General features: G+C 55.9%; 1 protein-coding gene across 1 annotated transcript; it reads left to right on the top strand.

Moving 5' to 3' along the window:
• The first annotated feature begins 7,689 nt into the window (after window positions 1–7,689).
• WNT6 (Wnt family member 6) lies at window positions 7,690–22,403 on the top strand. The gene is made up of 4 exons (XM_058704594.1): window positions 7,690–7,867; window positions 17,606–17,826; window positions 18,070–18,404; window positions 20,012–22,403. Exons 1-4 carry the CDS (start codon window positions 7,788–7,790, stop codon window positions 20,471–20,473), a joined length of 1,098 nt encoding a protein of 365 aa, XP_058560577.1. The 5' UTR covers window positions 7,690–7,787; the 3' UTR covers window positions 20,474–22,403.
• The last annotated feature ends 615 nt before the right edge of the window (window positions 22,404–23,018 follow it).

Raw genomic sequence — 23,018 nt, 5'->3', positions numbered from 1 at the left:
TTTCTACTTTGTAGTCTTTGTAAATGAAAATAACAGTTCGGGTGCTCTTTTTGTAATTCAGCATTATTTTGTAGAGACTGTTTCTTGTGTCAATGACACGAACATTTTTGTCAGTTTAATGCCTGAACAATATTTATAGTGTGGCCAACATACCCCACAGCTAGCTAGGCATTGCATAAGCCTTGGGGTCTCCACTAACATGGAAAAGGCAGCTGTTTTTGCATGCATAGTTTCTTTGTTTTTCTCTTAAGTAAACTACACTGGGTATTAGTCCACAGTGACATCACACAAGGGATATGATCAGTGTTGAAGCATGCTCTCCAGAAAACTCGGAAATTATATCTTCGAAAATTTTATTGTTAACTTAACAGGTTGGTGTTCATCCTGGTTTGCGTTTTTATTTTCTTTTAGTATTTTTATTTATTTTTGAGACAGAGAGAGAGAGACAGAGCATGAACAGGGGAGGGGCAGAGAGAGAGGGAGACACAGAATCCAAAGCAGGCTCTGAGCTGCCGGCACATAGCCTGACGCGGGGCTCGAACTCACGGACCACGAGATCATGACCTGGGCCGAAGTCGGAAGCCCAACCGACTGAGCCACCCAGGCGCCCCTCTGGTTCGCATTTTTAATCTGCATGTCTCTACTACACAGACCTTCCAGAAAGCATTTGCTCCTGAGGGACAGTGTGTTATCTTGCCAGGAGGTGGCGCTGTGACCCTGTCCTTAGGCACCGTGGTATTAGTGGTCGGCCGGGGAGTGGGCCGTGGGCATGCATCAGCAGAGAGGATGTTAAGAAATCCCCTGGTCTCCCCTGGAGCCCCAGTTCCCCACCTGAGTTCAGAGACCTGGTTTTTGGTGAGGCGGTGACACCACACGTGCTGGGGCTGCTATGCCCGGCCCTGCAGTGTACCTTCCGTGCTTTCAAAGTTCAAAAGAACCCAAGTTTATGAAGGGCTCACTGCAGGCCAGATAGTTCACACCCTGCAAAACCAAACAAAAACAAATCAAAACAAAAAACACCTCATAAGCAAGTGGAGGAAAAATATACAGACAAAATCAACTCTAAGTGCTGTGCTTCCTATAAAAAAGGTTCAAAGTGCTATGAGTTAATGAGAATTGGAGAGGCCACCTTCCACAGTGTGTGGATAGGTGTGTGGGATCCGGGAGGAAAGGCACAGCTGGGCCTGCTGGGGCGGGGAGGCGGGGGAGCGGAGTGTGGAGGAGGCCGGGGTTTGGGGCCTGACCAAGAGCCACAGTAAGCCTGGAGCTCTGGTGGAGACGAAAAGGAAGGTGAGGCGGGGAGCCCGCAAAGAGACAAACCGTGGTGGGACCTGAATGCCAAGCTAAGGAGTCCGGACTTGATTCCGGAGGTAAAGTTATGCACGTTTTTACAGCAAGAAAATGGCAAGGTCGTATTTGTGCTTTGGCAAAATCAGCCTGAGGTTGAGCTGATTCAGTGGTTTTCCTTCCGTGTTCTATGGACACATTTTCCTCCTCATCTCACTGACAGCTCAGAAATGGTTGCAACCATTGTCCCCTTCCCTCATCCGGTGGTGCTCTTTCCTCGGCTTCCATGAAACCACGATGCTTTTTCCTTTTACATTCTGGAGGCCCTCCTCATTCTCCTCTGCAGCCTCTTCCCCCTTCATCTGGCCGTTAAATACTCACGGGGGCTCCTCTCCCTCTGTATTGTCTCCTGGGAGATCCTGGCCCTGTGCTTGGCTTAATTACACCCTGCACCAGGATGACTCAGCCCAGGCCTCCCCTCTGAGCTCCAGAGCCATATATCCAACTGCCTACTCCCGATAGGGAATGTTTTGGAAGCGTCTTTAACCCAGGTCCCAAACTCCCACCCAACCTTGCCTAATGCTGGCCTTCTTCCGGTGTTCCTTAGCTGAGTGGACCTACCACCATTCATCCGGCCAGGCCAGGGAAACATCTCAGAGGCACCCTTGACGCCTCCCTCTTCCTCGTCCCCTTTTCCAGCCTCTCCCCAAGCCCACTTGACCCTACTTTCTTGACACTGACCAGAACTGTCCACTCTTTTTTATCACCCCTGCCATTTACCCTGGCTTTTTCCCCGGGCCACTGCAGGGCCCCCGAGCTGGCCTTCTGACTTCTGCTCGGGCTCCCCTGCCAACCCCCCTCCACACCACGACCATCTCTTCAAAATGTAGAACTGACCATGCCACTCACTGTCCCGGGGAAATCTCTACAGTGGCTTCCTGCAAAGGCCCAAGGGAGTGGTTTTCTTCTTCGCCCTTTCTTTTCTTAAGCCCTTAACCCTGTTAAGATCGTGGATACAGAAAAGAGCATAGAACAAATGTACAATTGAACACCCTGAAACCAACTGCCATGAAGGGAGACAGAACGTTGCCAGACATCCCATTCCGTGTGCTCCTCAAAGTAGAACGACCACCTCCCCCCACCCCTGAGCAACTACCTAGCCTGACTTCTATGGTAAGCATTTACTTATTTCTGTCATCTGACCACATGTCACTAACTACTGTAGTTCAACTTTGCCTGTTTGGCTTTTTGTTTATATGTTAGTTCTCCTTTAATCTAGAGACTACCCCTCCCCCAATCTCTTTTTATTCCCTCTTGCAATGTATTTGTCTTGTAGAATTCCCATTGCGTTTAAAATTAGAAAAACATTCCCTTCCATGCTTGTAAGGCTTTACTTGGTTTGATCCCCCTAAATCTCTCTAGCCTCATCTCCCACCAGGCTGCTTTTCAGTCTCTTTCAACCCATGCCAACCTTGATTCAGTGCCCCCACGCCTTCTCCATCCCCCTGCAGGGCCTTTACCAAGGCTGTTCCTTCAGCTTGAAATGCTCTTCCTTCTCTTGTGTCTCCCGGTTAACCCCACCTTATTTTTGTATCTCAGTGGGAGCATTCTCTCCTTATGACTTGGCCAATCACCACCACCAGAGCCTCACAGCCCTTCCCTACTCCTCAACAACACAGGTCAAGGTTGCGTTTTTCCATTTGTTTGTAAGATGATATGATTAATCACCACGAGTTCCTTGAGGTCTGCTTTTCTTCACCATTGTTTCTCCGCTACGTAGCTGGGTGCCTGGCACCTAGTAGGTGTTCAATTAAAAATGTGCTGGCTACTGCCCAGGGATAGCCAGCAGATACCAGGACGATTAGGAGAGACACCGAGACTGAAACGTCCTGATTTCCTCAGAGGTGGGACCTGAAGCAGTGTGGAGAGGGGGTGTCTCCTGGAGAAGAATGGAGAGGAGGGTGGAGGCTCTCCTCAGAATACCTGAGGCCATGCCAGGGTCCTTCTGCCCACCCCCAGGCCCTAATGCAGGAGCCAGGTCTGGACTGGGATGGCCGGAGAGGCTCCTGGGTCTGACCACTCCCACCCGGGGCCACTGGGGCTGAGCTAAGTGGAAACAAATGTTCCCTGGCTTTTCCTAGCCCAGTCCTGGTGGGCAAGCAGCCCCTCCCTCTCAGCCCCTGCCCCCCTTCCCCTCCTCAGAGCCCCTTCCCAACCCCCTCCAGTTCCTTCTCCCTTTGACTGATGGGGTGATTGAAAGGTTGGGGCATAGGTAAGGGTGAGAGATACGGAAGATGTGGGGGCAGGTGGGCCCTGTGGGGAACTGGAGCCTGGGGTCACCTTGGACAAAGGCCCAGAGGGGGTCTCAGGAAACTAGGTCTGCAAGGCAGGGATTCAAAGAGCTAATGCTGGGAATCAGGGATCCAAGCTCCCACCCTGGTCTGGAAAGTCGCACCATCCTAACTTCAGGTGGGCTGGGAAAGCTGGGGTAGGGCCATGTGGGGGTTTGGAAGGGAGAAGAAAGTGACCCTTTTTATTTCTCCTTGAGAGATGGAGGGCTAGCCTTTCCTCTCTGTTCTCCAGGGACCTAGACACCCAGGGCCCTTAGGAATTCTCAAGTCCTGTCACCACCCTAAAGGAATGGCAGTTGGGTCCCCTTGCTGGGGAAGAGGGAGGGCAATGCAGAGGGAGGGAGAGAGGGAGGTCCCTGGGAGGGGAAGGGTCACAGGCCCAAATTCCTGGGCTCCTGCAGCTTCAGTCATTCTGAGAAACAAAGGGGCAGAGAAAGTGATTTAGAGACAGACACAAATGGAAACCAAATTCTGGAGATGGGAGAGACACACGGAAAAGACACACGGAAAGATGGGGAGAGAGGATCTAACAGACAGAGAGCTCTGCTTTCCCTGCAGCGACTCTGATGTTATCTGTCTCCAGCTGCCGCTCTCCCCCTCCCCAGTCCCCACCTCTGCCCCTCCTCCCGCTCCCACTCCGCAGCCAGACATCCTTGTGCTCCTTCCGCCTCTCTCTTTTGCATCAGGGCCTAGATGTAGAGTTAAAAGGTTTTCAGGACTGAAGGCAGAGCCACGGAGGAAGAGGTGGAGGGGGCCCAGTGCCCAGAGGACAGGCAGAGGGGGATCAGAGAGGCACCACCCCCCACCATGCTGCCCCCTTCTGGGCTGCTGTGTTCCCATTCCAGTCTCCTGTGAACGTTCCTCCACATTCATGCGTGTGCAGAGGTGGGGGAGGGGGGAGGGGGGGAGATGGGGTTGCATGTGCACGTAATCTCCAGAGAGGCAGGCATGTGTCTCAGTCTGAGTCAGCCCATCTGTGTGTCCATCTGTACCTGTAAGTGAAAGTTACCCAACACTGTCGAAGGGAGGCAAGGGTGTCCTGTGGTGTCTGTGGGTTATCTGGACGCCTGTGCCCAGCTGTGGGTATGTGCGAGTGTGCACGTGTGTGTGCATGCATCTTGATCTGTCTTTGTGTACTTCCGTCTCTATCCCCAGCCCTGCTCCATGAAAAGTTTTCTAAGCTAATAGTGGGGGACTGAAGCCTCAGGAGCACCTGAACTCATCTCTCTAAAGGTTCGGAGGCCATAAGGGCATTTGCTCTGGTTCTGCCCGTATCCCAGCCAACCCCTAGAGGGGGGTGCAGAGAAGGCAAAAGAGAGTGAGCAGAGACACAGTTGCCCTGGGAGCCGAGGACTGCCCATCACAGACTCCAGCAGACCCCTTCTCTGCCCCAGTGCTTTTGCAGGCACTACTGGGCCAATAGATTCTGCAATGGGACTCTGGGTGGGGGGGTTGCGGGGAGATGAGGGCTTAGGGAATCCAGGGATGGCCAAATATTCTGTACGATCTGGCCAGAGAGAGTGCTGCAGGAGGGGTGGGGCGGTCTGTGTGTGTTTGTAGGAAAGGTGGGGGGTGGGGGCAGAAAGGCCGCCTGCGGGGGAGAAGGCTTCTTGGCAAACGCCCCAGTTTCCTGCGCTGATCCCTGCTCCCTGCCACTGCTCCCAATTCTGTTGTTTCAATAACATCATTTTTATCCACCCCACAGAGAGACTGTGTCTTAGGAGAGGGAGGCGAGGGGCAGGGCTAGGACATGAGGGGGTGGTAATGGAAAGAGGCTGGGGTCTGGAGACAGCAGGGACTAGATTTGGGGCGCTCCCTCCTCAGGCAGAGGCAGGGCGGTCCCAGAGCCCTGGTCCCCTGATGACAAAGACAAATACATTAAAATTCTTGCCTCGGAGAAGAATGCAGGATAGGGAGAGCATTTCATAATCTGCAATAACAGTAGCTGGGTGGGGGCAGGGGTGGGTAGGGGATTTAGAACCCAGGCAGTGATTCCCAGGGGTCTGGTCACTGGCCACCTGCAGCCTTTAGGAACCCTCAAAGCTCTCCAGATGCCTGTTTAGCACCATCTGGCCTGAGTGTGTGCCCAATCTGGGTATGTCTTTGAGTGTATAGTGTCCACAGTTGGCATTGCCCTGGAAAAACAGCAACTGTGTACAAAATTAATAGGTGCAGGGACCATGGGCGGCAGCTGGATGCTATTAAAGGCTAAAATGGGAGGGGGCAACATTTGGGCCTTGTGCCCCTCACTCTCCCTCAGCCACTAGGGGCCCTACCTCTTCTCTAGAGTGCCCCAGCCACCACCACCCCCACCACCACCACCACCAAAATTCTCTGTACCCAGTACAGGGAATTAGATTGACACAGCTTGGACACCACAGCCATGGAGTTGGGTTCACAGCAAACCTAAGGAAGCAAAACTTCCCTTTGCGCCTAGGGCAATGTTTCTCCATTTCGGTTCTCCACTGGCTCCTCTGGCCTTCCCCAGATCTGCCTCCTCTCCGGGGTTAGGCATCTATGGTCTTCTGTCGCATCCCCTTAGTCCCTCAGCTCGTCTCTATCCACTTGTCCTCACTCTCTTGGGGACTCAATCTTGCCTTGTCTCTGCTCACCAAGGATGTTTATCTCTTTAGGCAGTGGCTTCCCTCCCTCCCAGAGTTCAGGTGCTATCTCCATCCTAAAAGACCAGGAGCTTTCCTCTGAGTGCCTGAAGTTTCTACCACTAGGGAGACACCCCCCCCCCCCAACGGTTGATGCCACTCTAGCTGGTGGTGACAGGGAGACTGGCCCTTGCTGAGGAATGTCCTGCACCACCTGTCCTTCGGCACTCCTGGGGCACGCGGGGGCGGAGCAGGGACTGCAGCCACAGCCAGTACCCTAGGCTTGATGAATGGAGCTGTCCCTCCTCCCCACGGAGCCTTTGATCTCCCCCCACACACACACCTGGGGGGTGGCAGGGGCATCAAAGACATTTTTGTGGCATTAGAGAATCAGATAAACGCCATCTCACCTGCAGCTGGCTCTTCCACCCCTTCTGGCCCGGGCCAAGTTGGGGAAGCCACGAGAGGCAGGCACCCGCGGACACGCGAGGCCCGGCTGCCCCGAGTTCTGCCTCCACGAATCTCTCGCAAGACTGCAACCTCAGCTCTATCGCTCGCTTACACGTGCGAGCGCTTGAGCGCAGGCCATCAAGAGGTTCCTCTTGCTGTCTAATCTCCCCTTCGCAGCCCTCCACCCCCCTCCCCGAACGCGGGCTCGAAGAGGCGGGGTGGCTGGGGGAGCGAGAGCGGAGGCCTGGGGCTTCCTCCTTTCCTGGGGAAAGGCTGAGAAAAGGGCGTACGGCGCGGAGGTGGGGCCGGTAAGGGGTGACCCCTCCAGAGTCCGCCCGACAGACGGTAGAGTTCGACACCCCTTCCCGGAGCACCCAGCGCCCCAGGCAGACTTCCTCTCCCGGCCCCCTCACCAGCATCTCCCTCCGAACCACCGCCCCCACCCCCCCAACTCCCTCATTCCTGGGAAGTTTTCTCTCTTTACAGTCAACAAACCTGTCAAACGTCTCCCTTCCAGCCCGTCCCCCATTCCCCAGCTCCTCTTCACCCCCCCCTTACCCCTCTCCACCCTACTTCCCCGCCCCTCGTTGCCCCCGACTCTGGGAGGCGGAGGGGTCTCCCAGTCCGAGAGAGGCAAAGCGAAGGGGCGAGGCAGGCGGGTCCCGCAGCCACCGGCGCGCTCGGGCCCCGCCCCGGGACCTCGCACCCGCCCTCCGCGGAGCTCCGCGCCTCCAGCCCCGGGGCGCACGGCTCCCTCCCGAGAGTCCCGCCGCCTGACTGTCGCAACTGCCACCCCACGGCCCCCCTGGCCCCCGCCCCCGCCCGGGCCCAGCTCCCCTCCCACCCCCGCCCCCGGCTCTGATTTCTTCTCCCGAGCGAGCTCGGCGGGAGACACAGGCGCTGGCTGCCCCGTCCGCTCTCCGCCTCCGCCGCGCCCTCCTCGCCCGCGATGGGCCCCCCCGCCGCCGCCGGAGCCATCGCCTCCCGGCCGCCGCCGCCGCCGTAGCCGCGCTCGCCCTGAAGCCCGCGCCGCCGCGCGCACCGGCTGGCCCCGCAGCCTCGCCCGCTGACCGCACCGGCCCGCGGTAGAGCGCTCACGATGCTGCCGCCCGCGCCCTCCCTCCTCGGGCTGCTGCTGCTGCTGCTCCTGTGTCCCGCGCACGTCGGCGGACTGTGGTGGTGAGTGCTGTGTCGGGCTGGCTGTCCCCGTGTGGCTCCTGAAGCTCAAGGGTGGGGACTTCGGGACTGACTGGCGGGGAGGGGTGGCGGGTGGCTCAGAAACGCGGTCCCGCTGCCTCTGGGCAGTACCTGCGAGCGAGCGGGAACCCAGCCCTAGGGCAGCTGGGGAGGTGCCGGGAGGTGCGTGCCGCTCTCCTGCCAGACACCGCCTGGGCCACTTCTAAACTGCCATTCAGATGTTCCTAAACCCACACCCCGCACATTCTATTGTATTTCCTCCTACCTTGTGCTACACACCCTCCCCACTCTCTTTCAACCCCCTCCGGTTATGCGCTCAATCCAGGTCCTCAAGGAACTGGCACGCGAGTAGGAAAGAGCTACCGGGTAGACAGCGGGAGGATCTGCAGTGAGAGATCCAAAGAAAAGAGTGTGTGAGGAGGGCCCTGGATTTAGGGGAGGAGGACTGGATTTGTGGGAAAGAGAAGAACAAGGTGGTAAGCCACAAAGCAGGGAAGGTCCAACAGCTGTCTCTTCCCCGCCTTACTTTGCTCAACAACCCACCAGCTTCTCGCTGAGAAGCTGAGTGCTACTTCAAAGTGGATGGTAGTGGCGGGGAAAAAACGTAAAGGGAAACTGAGTCAGGACCGCGGTTTTCTCTACATCCTTCCCCCAGAGCAAAGAAGAGGAGGAAAGACAGGAAAGGGACCTAGGCTCCGACCCTTCCAGATGTGGGGGGTCAGAAATGAAAAAAATGCAGCTCGGGAGGTACTGAGAATCGTGAAGGGTCGTGGTGGAAGAGAGGGAGGCCTGGCCAGCCAGGAGATGGGGACGTCTTCCCAGACCTGGCCTCCAGACCGGGCCCTAGCTAGAGCAGACACCTACGCAGCTAAGGTCGCGGGAACTTTGAGCCTTGGGGATGGACAGCAACTGGAAAGGTGGGTGCCGGGTCGAGACCTCTCAGAGATCCAGATCCCGGAGACTTTCTTTTCCTTCCTAGTCTCTCTGGAGCTGCAAAGACCCGCCTGGAATAGATCAGAGTTTAAAGAGGAGGGACTTGGACAATACCGCTGATGCGTCAGCCAATCCTAAGAAAGCAGGGTCTGGTCTATTTGCATAGGGCCATGTTATTGGCTGGATTCCCTATCCTCCGCTCCTCTTCCACCCTCCCCCCCCGCATTTGGATGGAGGGGCGGGGCAGGCAGATCCTTCTCCCCCCTGGAGATAGAGAGCTGGATGCCCACACAGGGAGCTGCTGGCTGCTATCCCTCTTTCGTGATGCGGGAGAGATGTCCCTTGGGGGTGTCAGTGAGGGAGCAAATCGAGGATGACCCAGGTCCCGGCCAGGGAACATGCGTCCTTCGATCCTGGCTTGGTATAATGCTGTGTCAGTTTTGAAATAGACAGACCTGAGATCTAATCTCGGCCGACAATAAGTCTGTGACCTTGGGCAACTCACTTCTCCCCGCGCCTCAACGTCTCAACTTTAAAACTGGGAAACAGTCCCCCTACCTGGTAAGCTAGATAGGAGGATTAGATGGGAGGATCTACAAAATGATCTGACACTGGGAGGTGCTCCATCCATAAGTGTAAGTCTCCTCCTCCACGCTGCGGGTTTTCCAGGCTAGAGTTTGTAGGGGTGAAAAGGATTAATTTAAATTTAAAATTCCAAGAGTCCCAAGCAAAACTTTGTAAAAGAATCTCTGTCTTGTTTCCCAGACACACATTTCTAATTTTGCCCTTTCTCAAGGTATGGGGTCAGAGGTCTCTCCCAGATGGTAGCCACCCTCCCTCCTCTCCTTTTCCATTTATCCAGCTCATTCTCATCCTTCCAGTTAGAACAGCACATCTTCCATGACACTGTCTTTTTGTCTTTCCTCCCTTGCCTTCTGTGTGTTCCTACTGCACCCCATGCATGGGACAACCATGCCAGTTACTGCGTTTTACTGACAACCATCCCCTCTGTGGTCTCTCTTCCCTGCTCCAGGAAGTCAGAGCCTTTGTCTTTGGGCCCTGGAGGCTAAAGGTGCTGGGGAAGTATTGTGGAATGTTGCTGAATTGGTTGATTCACCTTCCTGGGGCTTGTATTGTGGGGGTTCTTTTGTTCAAGAGGGGTTGGTGGGTGGGTGACAAGCCAGAGGGAGAGAGAGTCTGGTCCCTTGGAGACTGACCCTGAAGCTGGGAAGCAGGGAGTGGGGGAGGAGGTGAGGAGGGCAGGTGTAGGAGAACACAGGGGCCTTCATGGCTGCAGCTGCAGAGCAAGCTGGGTGAAGAGTGAGAGGCTGGGGTGATAAGGTGTCCAGCAACTGCCTCGCTCAGATGCTTCCCACAGAGAACCTGCCTCTCCCACCTGCACCGGCCCCCTCACTCTCCTCTGTCTGTTTCCGACACTTCATTCCTTTGGTCTGAGTCCAGATTCCTTTCTTGGGATCTTTGACTCTACTTGCTGACACTCTTGTCCCCACCCCATCCTACCATTGCTCTCTGAGATCAGGCTTGGGCTGGTGGGCTGGACCCAGCATCCCTGGTGGCCTAAGGCTCCCGTCACTCTTTGCCCACCCCCCACCCCCACACTGCCCTTTACCCCAGCTTCACTTAGGCTAGTAACTTTATCAGGCTAGGGGCTTCCAGGTTGTTCTTTGACCTGCTTGCTGGCCCTCTTTTCCCTGCTTCTCAGAGAATGCTAGCCGGGCTGGAGCTCTAGCAGTAGGCAGGGAAGCAGCAGCCCTGCACGCCATCCCCGACATGCTAATAGCCTCCAGGGTGGGAACAGAGAGGACCCCAGGAACGCTGAGTGACTGGATGGTCCTGATTAGGAAAGGAGGCTCCTGTAGGGGAATGATCCAGGGCCTGGAATAGGCTCAGGTACCTGGCTCCAGGTTCCAGAAAAGTCTCCCTTCCACTTCCTTTCCCCCTCCCCCTCATTCCCCCTCCATGCAATGCATGCTTTCTAAACTCTGCCTCCGGCCTCTCTGTCTGTCTCTCTCCCATCTGTAACCATATCTTTGTAAATCACAGAATCCCAGATTCTAGGACATTGGCCAGGCTCTCTTGAGGTCATCTTGTCCAGCCCACTGCCTGCAGGCCATCCAGCATGTGCCCTGGCCCCGACAGATCCCATTTTGAGACCGAGGCAGAGAGAGAAAGTCTGTGGCTTCCTGGTCACCAGCACCCACCCCACCAGCCTGCTCTCCGAGCCCCTCCCACCCTCCCCCAGGAAGTTCTCCTCAATGTCTGACCCATCTTTATTTATGCTCTCAATCAGTGCATGTGGAAAATAGCTCACTCTCACAGAATAGATCAAATCAATCTCCCTTCTCTCTTCCTCTTTCCTCTTTCTGTTTTATATTTTCTATGAAAGAAACCAACCCTCCCCCCTTGTTCCACTAGCAAAAATACCACCCAGTCTCACTCCCTTCCCCCATCTCATCTTGCCTTTCTCCGCCCCCCCCACCCCCACCCCCGCTCCCCCTCACCCATTATGGAAAGGAAACAGGAACCAGAGGCCTAGGACAACCTCATCTCTGGCCCCACAGGGAGTCAGGGAAAGGACCCAGGCTTCTTCATGACACCCAGGTTTTCCAGCTGGAATCCCCCCTCCACCCCAGGCTGGGCTTGGCCATCCTCCTCCATCCTGTCTTTATCTGACCCTTTGTGGGCAGTCCTGTTCCTGGCCCCCACCAAGCTCCCGGCGGGGTGGGGACTGGGGTGGGGTGGCCACCCAGTACCCCCCTCCAGGCCTCCCGCCTTGGCAGCTTCCCCTGGAGGGAGACAATGGGGCTGTGAGCAGAAAAGGGCAGGGGCAAAAGGAGGCTGGCTCTATCTGGGCCAGAGCATGCCCCAAGCCCACCAGAGCCCTGGCACTGTGACATTTCCTGGGGGGGGGGGGCAGCCCCCTCCTGCCCTGTTCTCATCGGAAGCCAGGAGTTGGTGGGGGGAGGTCAGTGGGAAGTTTGATCACCAGGGCCCAGCGAGGGGGATTCCAGAATGTGTACTTTGATGGAGAAATGCAGCTGTGGAGGGGATGAGGCAGGCGAGGGCGGGGTGGGGAAGCCAGGGCCGGGGTCAGGCTGGCAGCAGCAGGGCGCCTGGCCAGCCGGAGCCGGAGGCGCTGGGGAACACAGAAGCCTGTCCCTAGGGACTGGGCAGAGCGCCCTCTAGCCTATGTCCTCCTTCCTGCCGGAGGCGGGGTGGGGCGAGACCTTGGGTGCTTCCCCTGATCCACCTGAGGAGGAGCTGAGGGAGGGAAAAGGTCGCTGGGAGGGAGCTCCGGTTTTCCACCTGGCCTCCAAAGCTGGTTCCTCCAGCTCCAAGCCCTCCATTTAAGCCAGAAATTAGAAATTAGATCTAGAAAGGACTTGGAGATCATCTAGGCCAATCATTTCACTTATGGTTAGAAGTCCAGCAAAGTCCAGGAACTGGAGGGGACTTGCCTCGGGCCATCCAGAATGCAGGCAGTGAGCACTAGGGCTGGGAGTCTACCTCCTGCCGAGTACCTCATCCCTGAGTGCAGTGAGGGGTGGGGGGGTGCGGTCAGGAAAGGGGTACAGGGCCTTCCACAGGCCCTTTCTGCCCCCCACCCCCACCTTCACATGGGTGCTCCCCACCTCACTATGGGAGAGCAGAAGACACATGACAGATTCTCCTCAGAGAATCCAGTGTGTGTTTGGGGGGGGGGGGGTCAGTCAATGTGTCCACTCCTTTGCCTCCCACAGCCCTGACCAGTAGGAAGCCCTCTTGACTGGTGACGTTCATCAGGGAAGGGAAAGCTCCTGCCTCTTCCAAGAGCCATGAGAAGGAGAGCAGCGTGAGGAGGTGGGAAGGACAGTGTCCAGGACGGGGCAGAGGGAACCAAATTGGGCCAGCGTGGGAGAGGGGTGGAATGGGGTATCTGGTGGGCGGTGGGGAGGCAGGGGTTAATGGAGCTGGGGCATCACTGGCTTTGATGTGGTGTTTGGGGTGGGGGTAGTGGCTGGGGGATGGGGAGCAGTAATTATCGAGTTAGACAGAGCAGGACAGGACAGGCGGGCGGGCACAGGCCCGGGCCCAGCCGCCTCAGCAGCCGTCAGGCAACATTTTTCTGCCCCTTCTCCACCACCCACCTCCCCACCCCCATACAGCCCCCACCCACAGCCCCAGGGCTCAGGGCTCCCTCTGCTGGCTCCTAGGAGGTGGGGGTCAGACTAAGGACCCTGGGGGTGGGGAGTGTGAGGAAATAGAGGGTGGCTGGCCAGGAGGCCCTTCAGAGGAAGTTGGGCACCAAAAGGGTCTGTGATCTCCTTGGCCTCGATAATCCACTCAGGAGTGCTCTCTGGGGAAGGGGAGGGTCCCGGAGGGTGCTTCTGGTTCACAGGCAGGGCCGGTGAGGGAGGAAGGAACACAGAGATCCCAGCTGAGAAGTCAGGGCAGACAGCTGGAGGAAAGGGTGTTCTCGTGAATCCACAAACAGCTGCCTGCACTCCTACCATTTGCCCTGCTCTGTGCAGGCCCAAGACATGAATGGGGGTGTGAATGGGAGGACAAAAAGCACTTTGCTAGAGCTCACCGTCTGGGCAGGCTCTTCTCATGTGTACCAGGGAAGTTGTCAGGTATCATGATTCCCATTTGACAGTCATGGACACTGAGGTTGCGAAAGTCAGGTCTCATTCATTCAACAAATATTAAGTGCCCACTTCACATGCAAGGGACTTGCTGATGTCTTAGGAGAAGCAAATGGCGGATCCCAGATCGAAACCCAAGTCACAGACTCCCCAGACTCTGCATGTGTGCCGCAAATGACATCGTGCTTCCGCGTGAGATCTTTGTCTTTAGTGTGTCTTTCACCTAAGTGGAGAGAGAAGACAGGGCGACACGACAAAATAGTTATGCCACTGGCAGGATAATGAGCACCCCCAGATGAGCGACACCTGAGGTGATGGGGGGGAGGGGTGGTCAGTGAGGGCTGGGCTCAGGGGCGACAGGGATCTGAGGTGAGCTCGGAAAGATGCCGGGTGTGATTTTGATGACTTAAGAATTGGGAGGGGGTAGCTCTGAGCCCAGAAAGCTGGAGGTGTAATCTGGGATGGATGCAGTGAGCCAACCCTGCTTGGCAGAAGGGCTGTGTGGAGGATGGTATGCGAGGGCATCTCAGCTCTTCCGAAACCCCACGTGGTCATTCCCTCCTGTCCCTTTGGTTTTAAAGAGATTCACCCAGAGGCGCCTGGGTGGCTCAGTTGGTTGAGCGTCTGATTCTCGATTTCGGCTCTGGTCATGATCACAAGGTTTGGTTCATGAGTTCGAGTCCTCTGTGGGGCCCTGAGCTGAGAGCCCCTCCCCCGCACACCCACATGCTCCCTCTCTTTCTCAAAATAAACAAATAAACTTAAAAAATAACATTCACCTAAACTTCTTGAAGAACGGATTCCTCCATTGAGTGGCCAAGGTCAGCCACCTCTTTCCTCAGATTTCGTCTGTATAACGGGGGTGAAGTGGGTAGAGTAGGAGTAGATGGTTTCTGGCATTCCCTTTGGCCCTCTGAATCTGGAGATGGAAAGGTAGGTTAGGCCAGAACCTGGGGCCCCCAGGGCTTAGAGCTACAGTTGTTGCCAGTAGGAGCTGGCTGTCCCTAACGCCACCCCACTTGGCTATCGATTCTACCAACCAAGGTCCCTGGGAGGGAGATTTTGGCATCTGCCAAGCCAGTTAGAATGGCCAACCTTAGGCCTGTCCCTTCTTGTCTGCAAGATTTCCTTTAGGACTAGCCTCATTTTTTCTATGCCCAGGAATGGCTATTTGATTAGGATCTCAGATCCTACCTGCTATGTATTATATAACTCCTACACCACTGTGCTTAGCCCCCCAAACAAGCAGATGCTCCCAAAAGGGTACATCTTCTCTGGGCTGACCCCAGGCCAATGCTGACTCAGAGGCCAAAAAAGCAGAGTTGATTCCCTAAGGAAGCAGAAGGGAAGAAAGGAGGGTAAAGAAAGAGGGGAGATGGGGGAGTTATTTCTTGATGTTATGTCCAGTGTTAACTTGGAGGGGACAAGGGAGCTTCTCGGGCAACTTCTCCTGTTTCTGAAGCGCGGAGAGAGAGCTGACTTGCCCACAGTGGCTCAGCTCACCCAGAGTTGACAGAGACCAGGGTGCAGAAGTGACGCTTGATGTTTTGCCCGATGCCCTGCCCCCCCCCCACTCCTCTTCTGGACTTTCCTTTCCTGTGACTTGGGGATGGGAGCGAGGACAGGAGGGCAGGGAGCAAGCTGGTCCCTTGGGATTCTAGCTGCTACTACTGCCCATCCCTCCTCCTGACCAGCTTGTAAACAAGCCTTGTTCCCAGGCAGCAAGCCAGCCTGGGGAGCCAGACCCGGACCAGCAACTGACTCTGGGGCAGCCCCTCAACCCTGCAAAGGGCTGGCCCCACCTCGGGGAGGGCCCTACCCTTCCTGCTCCTCCCGATTTCTCTCCTATCTCTAGCCCCTGGCAAGCAGACAAGGTCAGGAGGTTTTTGCTTTTCTCCCTGCATACCCCCACCCTCTCTTGCTTCCCTAGGGCAGGAGGAGGGAGAGGAGAGGGATGGGGTCAGAGTAACCTTGAGAGGATAAAACCAGTCAACCTTGGGAAATTAGGGAGTTAGCAGAGGGCAAGGCTGGGAAGAGAGACTGGGGAGCTTAGTGGCATGGGGGGTGGGGTGATTTGGGGAAGAAGAGTTTGCAGAGCCCCAGACTCCCAGGTGGAGGCCTGGACAATCAGGTGGCAGGAAAGGAGCTGGACAGTCATGGGGAGGCCTGCTTCCCTGCCTCTGCATCCAGTGGGGGGTGGGCAGAGGAGGGGTGGAGAGAGAGGAAGCTGATTAGCAGTCATGGAATCTCATGTGGACAAGGGCCTGGACTCAAATGAGGACATTCTCCTTAGAAGCCTCATTCATTCATTCATTCATTCATTCAAAAACATGGATTAAATGGTGTTCGTTGTAGTATTAGAATAATCATTTGTAATATTGTAGTATTATAGTAATCATTTGCACATTTTCATAACAAAAATTGGGGGAAATACGAATTAAGCACCTAAAAATCTGCCACCGGAAACAAAAGAAAACGTCGGTTCTAACTCCCAAGGTGCTCATAGTCTTATCTACTGACCCTATATAACCAGGCTGGAAGCCATCTCAAATCCTTTTTGTAATGAGGTGGATAAGTGGATGGGGGGAGGGGAGGATCGATGATACACGGAGAGAGAGAAAGAGACTGATAAACTCTTGGTGGTCACTGGGCCACTGGGAACCACCTTGTGCTGCCCTATCCATGGCACACACTATCCACTGCTCCATCCACCACTTTTCTAGGATTGGGAATGGGCTGGGGCTGGACCTTTCCAGGCTGCAGTTGGAATGCAGTGATGGTCAGGTCCTAAGCATGGAGGAAGGAGTCTGAACTATAACTCTTCACTGAGAAAAGAATCTTGGCTCCAGGACTACTTGGGTGGGGAGGCTGACAATGATCTGATGGGGTGGGGTGTGTGTGTTGGGGGGGGGGGAGTAGGTTACCTTAGAAAGAACTGAACTTACACATCTTCTTACAACGGCCTCTTTAAGCATCTCGCTCCCCAGAGTTGAGAAGTTCTACCTTAAGACCTAAATTCTTCTTGCTGCTGTTCAAGCCCATTACATCTCATTGTTGTGGGGCCAGAACATGCTTGGGCAGCCTGTTCTTGTGGAGCAAATGGGGACAGGGGGGCTGATGGGCATGAAGGCTAAAATGAAAAGTAGGCCACCTTGACCTTTGGCACCTATCTCCCACCATTTTCCTCGACATTTTCTATCTCCTGGTGCTACTTCTCCCCACCCGGCGTCTTTTTCTGTCCTCTGCTGAAGGGTTTTTGTGTGATCTCAAATTACTCTCAGGTCCAAGTGCTCCGCCCACTCATTCCTGCAGCACAGGGACCACAGCTAAGCGGTCATCAAATAAGAGCGATCTGATTCAAGGAGTTCCACTCATCTGCGAGTAACCTTAACCTTCAGGGGTCTGGTCTATGGAAACCAAATAACAGCTCTCTCCTTAGGTGGAATGAAGCCTGGGAACGGAAGGATTTCTGGAAGTGTGTGGAACTTCCCATTCGGTCTTTACCCACACCAAGCCAAACAGGCATTCCCCTTCCCCAAACCAGTTAGGTCACAACCGGTGACGTCAGGGCCTGGCCTGCCTTGCCCGGCCATCCTGCTCTGAAAAAGTCACAGACCCTGGAACAGAAGGGTAGTGTCACTTACTTCACCATAATGCTTCAGAGACTCAGTCCCCCAGCTACTGCCTCCTACTCTCCAGTTCAGAGAGATAGAGGATATCCTCGTGCAAGGGCCCACCTTAGGGATCAAAGCCCAACCTTCCCATTTTACAGAAGGAGAAACTGAGCTAGAGAGGGGGTCACCCTTTGGGGTCAGGCCTGTTCTTTGTCTCTCTTTTGGCTCACCTGGTGCTGGGTGCCCTCATCTTGAGTCAAATTCCTAGAAGGACTTATTAATGAAGATGTGCACAGAAGGATAAGGCTGAATCCTTGCTCTATAGCAATTTCGGTCCCAACTCTAGTGAAAGGGGACATGGGACAGTAAGAGAACCAGATGGGACAATCTCACACTCAGTTGGGGTTGGGGGAGAGAAGAGGCGCGTCCCAGCGCCTAGCTGTGGGCTGAGCGGGACTGGCCTCCCTCCCCGCCCCCGCTCCAGCCCTTTGAGTCATATCTTGGACGTGCTGTTCTTTGCTTTCTAGGGCGGTGGGCAGCCCCTTGGTCATGGATCCTACCAGCATCTGCAGGAAAGCGCGGCGGCTGGCAGGGCGGCAGGCTGAGTTGTGCCAGGCCGAGCCAGAGGTGGTGGCAGAGCTAGCCCGGGGCGCCCGGCTGGGGGTGCGGGAGTGCCAGTTCCAGTTCCGATTCCGCCGCTGGAACTGCTCCAGCCACAGCAAGGCCTTCGGGCGCATCCTGCAGCAGGGTCAGTGTGGGAAGAGCACCTGGGGGGCTGCTTTTTCTTTTCGGGGATCAGAGGAGAGGGGGGGTTGGGGGGGGCGGCTGCGGGAGCCCCACCTCTCCCGCCTGTCTGTGGGTACCCTGTCCCGACCCTGCCTCCCAGCCATGCTGCCTCGCCCACCGTAGCGCCTCCCCCCTCCCCGCCACCCCCGGGGACCCAGCCTCGGTCCTGCCGGCTGACTTCCCCCACCCTGCGCCCGGTCCGCAGACATCCGGGAGACGGCCTTCGTGTTCGCTATAACGGCCGCGGGCGCCAGCCACGCCGTCACGCAGGCCTGCTCCATGGGCGAGCTGCTGCAGTGCGGCTGCCAGGCGCCCCGAGGGCGGGCCCCGCCGCGTCCCCCGGGCCTGCCCGGCACCCCTGGGCCCCCCGGCCCCGCCGGCTCCCCCGACGGCAGCGCCGCCTGGGAGTGGGGGGGCTGCGGCGACGACGTGGACTTCGGGGACGAGAAGTCGAGGCTCTTTATGGACGCGCGGCACAAGCGGGGACGCGGAGACATCCGTGCGTTGGTGCAACTGCACAACAACGAGGCCGGCCGGCTGGTGAGTATGGGCAGGGGTGTGTAAGAGAGTGTGTGGGTATGAATGTGTGGGTGTGGGTAGGTGTGAGTGGACGTGGGTGACGGTGGGGTGTGCGGGAGCGTGTTTGTAGACGTGTGAGGAAATGGGGGTGCGAATGAGGGCGTGTATGTGCAGGAGTATGTTAATGTGTGTGGGAGCCAGTGGGGCAGAAAGGGCGCACTTGGGAAGATTGGCTGGGGGCATGTGGATGGGCATGTGGGAGGCAAGGTGGCCAGCCTAGAAGAGGGAGTCCCTTGGGAGGCCTAGGAAGGCCTAGAGCTGGTGGTCTAGTGGGCAGGATGGGGAGGGGACACCCAGAGAAGAGGACTCAGGACCTCAGGTAGGGAAGACAAACCTCTGAGACCCGACAGGTGAGGCAAAGGCTGGGATAGGTAGAGATCTGGCTACCAGCACAGGGACAGAGGAGGGTGACAAAAGCTGGGGATGAAAGAGAAGATAGAAGCTGGGGCAAAGGTCTGGAGGTGGAGGAGTTGGGAGAAGTGAGGGAGGCCAGGGAAAAGGGCCAGAACGTGGCCAAGGAAGACTTGGAAAGGTGTGAAAGACAAGGCTGGTGAAGGTAGGAGGGAGTCAGCTAAAGGCCAGGAAAGCTGTGACTGAGTCTGGGCATTTGCCAACTGGCTGCCCATCAACTCCAGACTGGGCCCTGCCTCTCCTCTTCCCTCTTCAACGAGGAGTCCCCACCCCCCACCCCACCCCGCCCCCTAGCTCTCCACCAGATGTTTCCAGGAGGGAGGGTGAGGAAGGAAAGAAACCTGGGAAGGGGAGGGGGGCGCACAAGTCTGCATTTCAGGTTGGCCTCTGGACTCTGAGCTTCCACAGATGATATTGCTGAGTCATCTGACACCATAAATCTTAGTGGGGTTGTGACTCTTAGACCCCAGCTTCAGGCACAAATTGCAAATAAGGGGCAGGGGTTCTGGATTCTGGTTCTCAGTAATGCATTCACCGTCGGCCATCCTGAAACCTATGCCTTAGTTCTAAGATGCTCTAGAGACCCCCCCCCCACACACACACACACATCCTGTGTCCTCTAGGGTTCAGCCCTGAGGCATCAGGCAGGGAGTAAGAGGGGGCCCAGAGAGGAATGTCCAGACAGGCCCACATACCTGTCAGACGCCCAGGAGGCTGGCTCTGCTCAGCCCTGTCTGGGGCCGAGAGGGGCAGCAACGAGGGGGCCCTGTTGGCAGAAGGAGGTTGGCAGGAGGAATAGAGCACGACAGCTGCAACCCCTCCCTGCCTCTAGGGAGACTCTCACCCCAGCCGTCAGTTCTGCTTTCTCTCTCTCCCATTCCCTGACTTTGCGTCCTGAGATCTCTGCTGCACACTGCGCCCCACTCCCCCCAACTCCTCTCACTCTTCCAACTTTGTAATTTTTCCTTCTCTCGGAGCTGTTGCTCCCTGGGTTTCCTCCTCTCCACCTTGCGCTCTCCTTTTTGGTTTTGGTCTGCTCTTTTCTCTCTTCCGGCCACCTCACCCTCCCCATCTAATTTTTTGTCGGTCCTCTGGGCCTTTCCCCCACCCCGTACCCCCAATCTGTCCGCATCCGCCGGCTCCTTTGCTCCCTGCAGGCCGTACGGAGCCACACGCGCACCGAGTGCAAGTGCCATGGGCTGTCGGGCTCGTGCGCGCTGCGAACCTGCTGGCAGAAGCTGCCCCCGTTCCGGGAGGTGGGCGCGCGGCTGCTCGAGCGCTTCCACGGCGCCTCGCGTGTCATGGGAACCAATGACGGCAAGGCTCTGCTGCCCGCGGTCCGCACTCTTAAGCCGCCGGGCCGCGCCGACCTGCTCTACGCCGCGGACTCGCCCGACTTCTGCGCTCCCAACCGGCGCACCGGCTCGCCGGGCACGCGCGGCCGCGCCTGCAACAGCAGTGCCCTGGACCTCAGCGGCTGTGACCTGCTGTGCTGCGGCCGCGGGCACCGCCAGGAGAGCGTGCAGCTCGAGGAGAACTGCCTGTGTCGCTTCCACTGGTGCTGCGTGGTGCAGTGCCACCGCTGCCGCGTGCGCAAGGAGCTCAGCCTCTGCCTCTGACGCACCGTCCGGCTCTCCAAACCGCGCGCCCCTCGGCATCTGCGGGACCTCTGGACTCCGGCGGGGGCGCTGCCCCGCTGCTCGCAGCGAAGGTCCATCTCCCAGGCCTCCGCCAACTGTGAGGCGGCGGGGCTTGAGATACACGCCCGCCCACGAAAGCGAGGGGCGCTGAAGGCCATCCACCCCGGGGGAGCGCTCTGGAGGGCCCCCGGGGGAGGCTATGTAGTCCCTCTCGCTCTTGGCCCCCATATGGGGGAGCCAAACTCGAGGCCTCTGGACGCAGGACGCCTTAGAACTGCTGGCTATGGGGTGGGTGGGTGAGTTTAGTATCAATAAAAATATTTAAACCAATAGGACTGGGCCCACAGTTTGGGAGGGAGCTGGCCTCCTGGGGGCCACCATGGGGCCAGGCTTCCGAAGGAGTGTGTAAAGGAAGATGGTTTTGATAGAACTAGCATCTCAGGGGTTATCACCTTAGGTCCCTATCTCCCCTACTGAATTAGGTTCTCCTGGCAACTGTGGAGAAGAGTGCCGATTCTTCTGGTTCACCCTTGTCAAACATCTCTGGCCTGGATCTGCAAGCTGAGAAAAACCTAGCTGTCCTTCTTTAAAGGGACAGACTGAAAAGGTCTAGGAAAAGAAGACCAAAGCCTCTGGTAGTGTACTCAGCTCTCAGTCCAGCCCTCATCTTCTCTGGGGAGGGTGACACCCTTATCTGCCCTTCTGTTTCTGTGATTCTTGGGGACTTTGAGGGTAGACTTCTAGGGCCACCCAAGCCCATAGGATTAAAGCACTTTGTAAACTGTAGAATGTGATGAGATTATGTTATTAGTAACATCAGGCTTTTTAACCACCAAAACTAACTTCATTGAAAAGACTGCCCCGATCAGCATTTCTAATCACACTCAGTGGGGGAGGATGCAAAGTTGTCCCAAGTTTCTCCGGGCACCCAACCACATTTCCTCCCTTCTGGTTCTTTCTCAGAAAGCTGATGTTGAGGCTGCAGGGACAGGGAGGAAAGGTTGGAGGTTCTGGGTTCTCCAGAGCTGGATCTCATGCCTCCATCTTCCCGCAGAGAGAATGGGGCGGGGGCATAGGCAAATGGCTAGGATTCAGAGCCCCAATTTTCCCACAGTCCAAATACTGCAGGAGAGAATGACTGCCTAGGTGTGTAGGCAAAGCATGAGCTTTGGATTCAGGCACTCTGTGTTTGAAGCTGCTGCTGCTGTTAAGAAGTTTGCAATATAGGCATGTTAGCCTCAGTTTCTTTGCCTATATAATGGAATACCATCATGTTTCAGTTATCCATTGCTGCATAACAAAGGACCCCCAAATAATTACTTCTCCTGATCCTTTAGGTTAGGATTTTTTTCAGAGTTCAGCTTGGTGGCTCTGCTCCTTATGGCGGGGACCAATGGTTGTGGTCAGTCACCTGGCTGCCTTCTGCAGTGGCTGGGCCAGGCTGAACAGTCTAAGAGGCTTGACTCATATGTCTAAGTAGTGCCTCAGAGCTCCTCCAGGGTCTCCTCTTCTCCATGTGGCTAGCTTGGGCTTCCTTACAGCATGGGGGCCTTGGTTTAGTTACACTTCTTACCTAGGCTGGCTTTCAAAATGGACATGCTGAGTGTGAAGGCAGAAGCTCCTTACAGTCCAGCCTTGGAAGTCACACAGCATTGCTGTCACTCCCTGTTGGTTGACACAAGTCATAGAACCAGTGAAAATTCAAGGGAAGGGGAAAGGGACACCATCTCTCACTGGGAGAGTGGCACCATTATCAGGACCATTCACATCCTCATAGAACCATGGGGAGGATTCTTCTGAGACATGAAAAGCACTTAGCATAGCATGTAGCACAATAGTTTATGTCAGGCTTATATTTAATAAATGGTAGTTTCTGTGAGAGTGGGAATAGAGAACTGATGCCTTGCAGGTATTGGGCAGACCTTGATTGCAAATGAAGATACTCAACTCAAACTAGCTTAGGTCAAGAGAATTAACTATGAAAAACAATTAAAAGGGAATTAATTACCTGGGAAGTGCAGGGGTGAGACTGAATTCAAGCACAACTGAACCCAGAGGGCCAGACGATGTCATAGGTCTTTCTCCCTTGTCTTCTTCCCTCACTACCCGCCCCCCAACATCTATGGTTTCTAGCTTATCTCTGCCCTTCTTTTCACACTGCCTTCATTATCTCCTGCTGCAGATAGACCTTCTCTATATGTCAGCCCTATGCCCACATTCTTAGAGCTGGTGATCTAAAAAAGAATGGCTTTCCCAGCCAAAGTCCTAAGGAAGACCCTGATTTGGTCAGCTGGGGTCACTTGCCCACCCCCAAAGCAATAACTGTCCAGGAAGATGTACTACCGTGATTGGGACTGGCAGCCTGAGCTAAGACCACAGGTATTGGGGGCACAGGGAGGAGAGGAGAGTTTTTCAGTGAAACAGAAGGAAGGGGAACTCACCCTGGATGTAACAGACCTTAATCATGGCTTTCAGTGTATCTGTCCTCCCTCCCCACAATGCCTCTGCATCTGCCTCTTGACCT

This window comes from Neofelis nebulosa, chromosome 2, assembly GCF_028018385.1.
Source record: "Neofelis nebulosa isolate mNeoNeb1 chromosome 2, mNeoNeb1.pri, whole genome shotgun sequence".
NCBI classification, from domain to species: Eukaryota; Metazoa; Chordata; class Mammalia; order Carnivora; family Felidae; genus Neofelis; species Neofelis nebulosa.
This window is presented reverse-complemented; position numbering and strand designations above follow the sequence as displayed.

What these genes read in the sequence shown, in the direction of transcription:
- WNT6 (XM_058704594.1), top strand. Translation starts at nt 7,788, where the DNA reads ATGCTGCCGCCCGCGCCCTCCCTCCTCGGGCTGCTGCTGCTGCTGCTC. An exon ending in CGGGCGCATCCTGCAGCAGG is followed by an intron (nt 17,827 to 18,069) that starts GTCAGTGTGGGA and finishes CCCGGTCCGCAG; the next exon opens with ACATCCGGGAGACGGCCTTC. An exon ending in ACAACGAGGCCGGCCGGCTG is followed by an intron (nt 18,405 to 20,011) that starts GTGAGTATGGGC and finishes TGCTCCCTGCAG; the next exon opens with GCCGTACGGAGCCACACGCG.